At 53.0% G+C, this 3,861-nt stretch overlaps 1 protein-coding gene across 1 annotated transcript; it reads right to left on the bottom strand.

The window, feature by feature from the left end:
- Positions 1-356: 356 nt before the first annotated feature.
- Positions 357-3,644, bottom strand: tyw3 (tRNA-yW synthesizing protein 3 homolog (S. cerevisiae)). Its single transcript, XM_030114734.1, is given in 9 exon segments — positions 357-646; positions 720-735; positions 738-797; positions 800-851; positions 1,361-1,413; positions 1,416-1,431; positions 2,478-2,592; positions 2,658-2,725; positions 3,407-3,644. Coding segments are annotated over 9 exon segments (693 nt in total). The 5' UTR covers positions 3,575-3,644; the 3' UTR covers positions 357-501.
- Between the last annotated feature and the right edge of the window lie 217 nt (positions 3,645-3,861).

Below are 3,861 nucleotides of genomic sequence, written 5' to 3'. Positions count from 1 at the left end.
GTGCAGGTTTCAGGTGAGTTAGTTTCTTCACAACTCAAGTTTATTTACAAAACATAAAAACAACTGCAGCAACAAAGTGCTGCGCATAAATAGAGCGAAAGCTAACAGCACGAGGCAAGAGCGCTGAAACGTGGCAGTGAAACAGGAGCTGAAGGGTGACGGGGTGAAGTGCTCCTTCATTCAACAATTCGGGGGCGACAACAGAAAAAACAGTTTTCTTCAAATCCAGCTGGAACAGATTTCAGAGTCCTGGTCCCAGAATCGGCCCTGGATGTGGGGGGGGGCGGGGGGGGGGGGGGGGGGGGGGGGGGGGTGGGGGGGGGGGGGGGGGGGGGGGTGGGGGGGGGGGTGGGGGGGCGGGAATAAACCGCTGATCCGGGCAGGACGGCAATCGGGTCCTGTGGAAGGATCCAGAGCTCCAGCATGCTGCAGTCCTGTCGCCATGGCAACAGTCAGTCTGACGGCGAGGCTCTCCGCCCGCCGCTGTTCATAAGCACATTTTCAGAGCGTGTTCTCCTCCTGGCCCTCCCTCGCTGTCTGCGCCGTGAGAGGGGGGCTCTGTAGCTCCGGCGGGCCGGCAGGATCCGGGACCTGGAGGTTCTGGAGCTGCTCCGCCGGCAGGGCCGACACCAGGTTCTGGTAGAACCTGCGGCGCGGATCAGAGGGTCAAACTGCAGGTCTGGCGAAACGCTTCGCAGAGCGATCGGCCTCAGACTGACCTGTGGATCCGCCGCAGTTCTCCTCCATTTTCTGATTGGCCGTCTGAACCAGGAAGTCGATGTACTCACGGGAAACGAAAGCTTTCCTCGGCGGCACAGAGGAACCTCCAAGCCGTGTGTGCTGCGCACCGCCTGCAGGCTCGCCACGCAGCAGAGGGACAAGAACCGAGACATGCAGGACATCGGAGACGGATCGAGAACATTTCACCTTCAAAAGTACAACAGCATGGTGGCTCAGAACGAATGTGACGCGCTGGAGAGAAAAACACTTCTAACTCCATCGAATCACAAAGCAAATTACAATAAAGCCAACGCCGCGACACCGGCGGCGCAGACTGAAGTCGCTCCAGCCCCTCCAGCAAAAAACTGCCATTTAAAGTGTCAAATCTGCTGGTTGCTAGGCAACCGCTGCATTTGTACGTGACGGGACGACGGCCAGGAAACACCGCGTCTCACTCGGCTGGCTTCACCCCGCCGTCTACTAGCTCGCCGGCGTCCTTTAAAGGAACCTGCGACCGACACACTTCAGTTCTGGAGAGAACAAAACCGACGAGACGCAGCGGCGAAGGAGGAAAAAACGCTTCTGCAGCCGACTGTGAAAAGCACGTCTCTCCACAGCAATGCCTTGCTCCGACACTCACCGCGATGATCTTCCCCGTCTTTCCCACAGTGAGGCCCGAGTTCCTGAAGCCGAGTTCACCGCCGCCGAGTGCTGCAGGTCAGAGCAGACGTGTGAGCGGCGGCAGCGAGGTTACAGCGTCAAACAACCCCAGCAACAGAAAGACAGCTTCAAACCAGCGCCAGGCGACAGGCGAGAGCGAGATCAGCCACCAGAAACTGTCTCACATGCCGACAAGAGCAAAGACACACATTTCTAGGAATCAGGAGCGTTAAGCAGGAGGGGTGGACTGGACCACAGCCACGCTGACGAGGAGAGTGAGGAAGACTCCTGGATGTTCTGTGCTCTTCTGTTTCAGTGTCTAAATGTCACCCATGTCCACTTGGAGCCAGTTTCTTTGACTCAGACTCGAGTTTTTCACATTCCAGGACAGCCGGCGGTCGTCACTGTCACCCATTCACACTAACAGCCCCAGCCAGCTGGGCGTGCGAACCACGCACACAGACCCACAGCCCAGAGCTACATCCAGCCCGATTTTGTACACGAATCAGTCTCTGCAAACAATAAAATGTTGGAAACTCTGATTTAAAATATGTGCCAACGTGACGGCGCAGTGGTGCAGTGGTTTGCTCCATCGCAGCAGGCTGAGTTCCTGCTGGGGCCTCTCTCCACTTTGGTTTTAGCTCAAATCTTTGTAAAGTCACCCAGTCAGAGGCGGAGGCTGTTTTTCAACCATCAGTCTGTGAATGTGACAATCAACTGGCAGGGGTGTCAAACATGAGGCCCGAGAACCGAAACGGGACAATCTGAGGGTCCTTTCTGGTCCAAAGGATGAGCGTTGAAACTGAACTTCAGCTGCTGTTTGGAATTCATTCAGAGGGTCCCACTGTTTGAACAGGTCCAGCAGTTATGAGAACTAGTCACATGATTCATCATGTGTTCATTACTCCCAAAAACAAAAGAAAAAAATGCAAACGTGCACATGGCAGACATGGTTTTTAGATATTTCAATGCATTAAAAAGGCTTTTACAAACAGCAATCTGACACTGCTGTTATCTGTAGGATAGTTTATGTGTGTGTGTGTGTGTGTGTGTGTGTGTTCCAGCGTGTAACTACGGAGCTTAAGCGTCATACTCACGACCAGCTGAGCGTCCTCCAGCTTCCTACACTGCACATGCAGAACGAACGGCTCGAACTTTAAGAGCGCATCCCCCTCGGCCCGGGCCAGACTGGACGTCTGAAACACAGAGAGGCTGACACAGCAGCTCATCCCATCGTCTGATCGTCAGCAGGGCGGCGCCGTCTCACCCTGCTCCACGCTGCACTGCTGTGACAGACCAACAGCCACCCACAGTTCTGCTTCTGCACGCCGGCGCTGCCCGGCACCTGGAGAGGAGGGACAGCACATCGTCCCAGAACATCACCAAACGTCCTCTTTACCCACACGTGTTGAATTCTCACATCTTCCGCGGAGGGCTTTGTAAAATAAATGAAAACTCCAGAGGATGTTTTCCAGGGGATAATGCATGTCTTTAAATGCTTGTTTGTGTTTGTAAACTATTGTCTCCAGATACTGTGTTGGTTATTTTACAGCTGCATGTTTCTTTTTTCTTTTTCCAGTCTTCCAGTCTTTATAGACACACAACGATGAAGTGTTCAGAAATGCAGCATTTCAACACTATGGTGTTGATGAAAAACAATCCAAAACTGAAAACGAAATCAAGGTACATCTTTTAACAGAGAATTAAAGTGACACTGGAACTGAATACACGTCTGTCTCCTCATGAGCAGAACACACTGCTGTTCTGCCAACACGTGACTTTATTTTACTGACTTTCGCTGTTTACACGTGAGCAGTGACTGAAACATCGCGTACAGACGAGAACGAGCACTGGCTGCTTGTGTCTCTCAGATTTGGCCACAGAGAGTGGAGACTGAGGAATAAAGCTGCTGTCTGGGGGAAACCGAGCGGTGACCCGGTACCGGGACTCCGGGAGGCTGGAGGGTCTCTCTCTCCTCTCTCTCTGTTTCTCCCTCCCTCTCTCTCTGTCTCTCCCTGTCGCTCACCCCGTCGATGAGGATGATCCTCCCGGAGCACGAGCTGGTGGTGAAGAACTGCTCGCAGCTGTTGAGCAGAGTCACGACGTGCTGGATGTTCTCGTCCACGCTGCCTTTCTTACTCGCGTCCAGCTTCTCCACACACTGCTTCTTCCACAGGACGAACTTCTTCTCCATCGCTCACTTTAACTCAGGCTGGGACTCTGACATCTTGGATGAAGTCTGCTTCCTGTTACCTGCTGCTGTCTCTGTGTTTTTCTTCTGGGTTTGAGTCTCTGCAGCGTCCAGAGACGAGGAGCAGCGCACACTGCGCCCTGCTGGAGCGGAGAGGAACTGCACCGCCGCGCATTCAACTGTGGGGGGTTCAAATAAATCTTTACTTCAACTAAAATAAGGGATAAATGTGTTTTGAAGGTGATATTAGGATTTTCACCAGATTTAAGAAAAGATTCATATTCTTTAGA

Source organism: Salarias fasciatus, chromosome 18, assembly GCF_902148845.1.
Source record: "Salarias fasciatus chromosome 18, fSalaFa1.1, whole genome shotgun sequence".
Taxonomy (NCBI): Eukaryota; Metazoa; Chordata; class Actinopteri; order Blenniiformes; family Blenniidae; genus Salarias; species Salarias fasciatus.
Note: the sequence above shows the minus strand (reverse complement) of the source record. Positions and strands in the feature narration are given on the sequence as shown.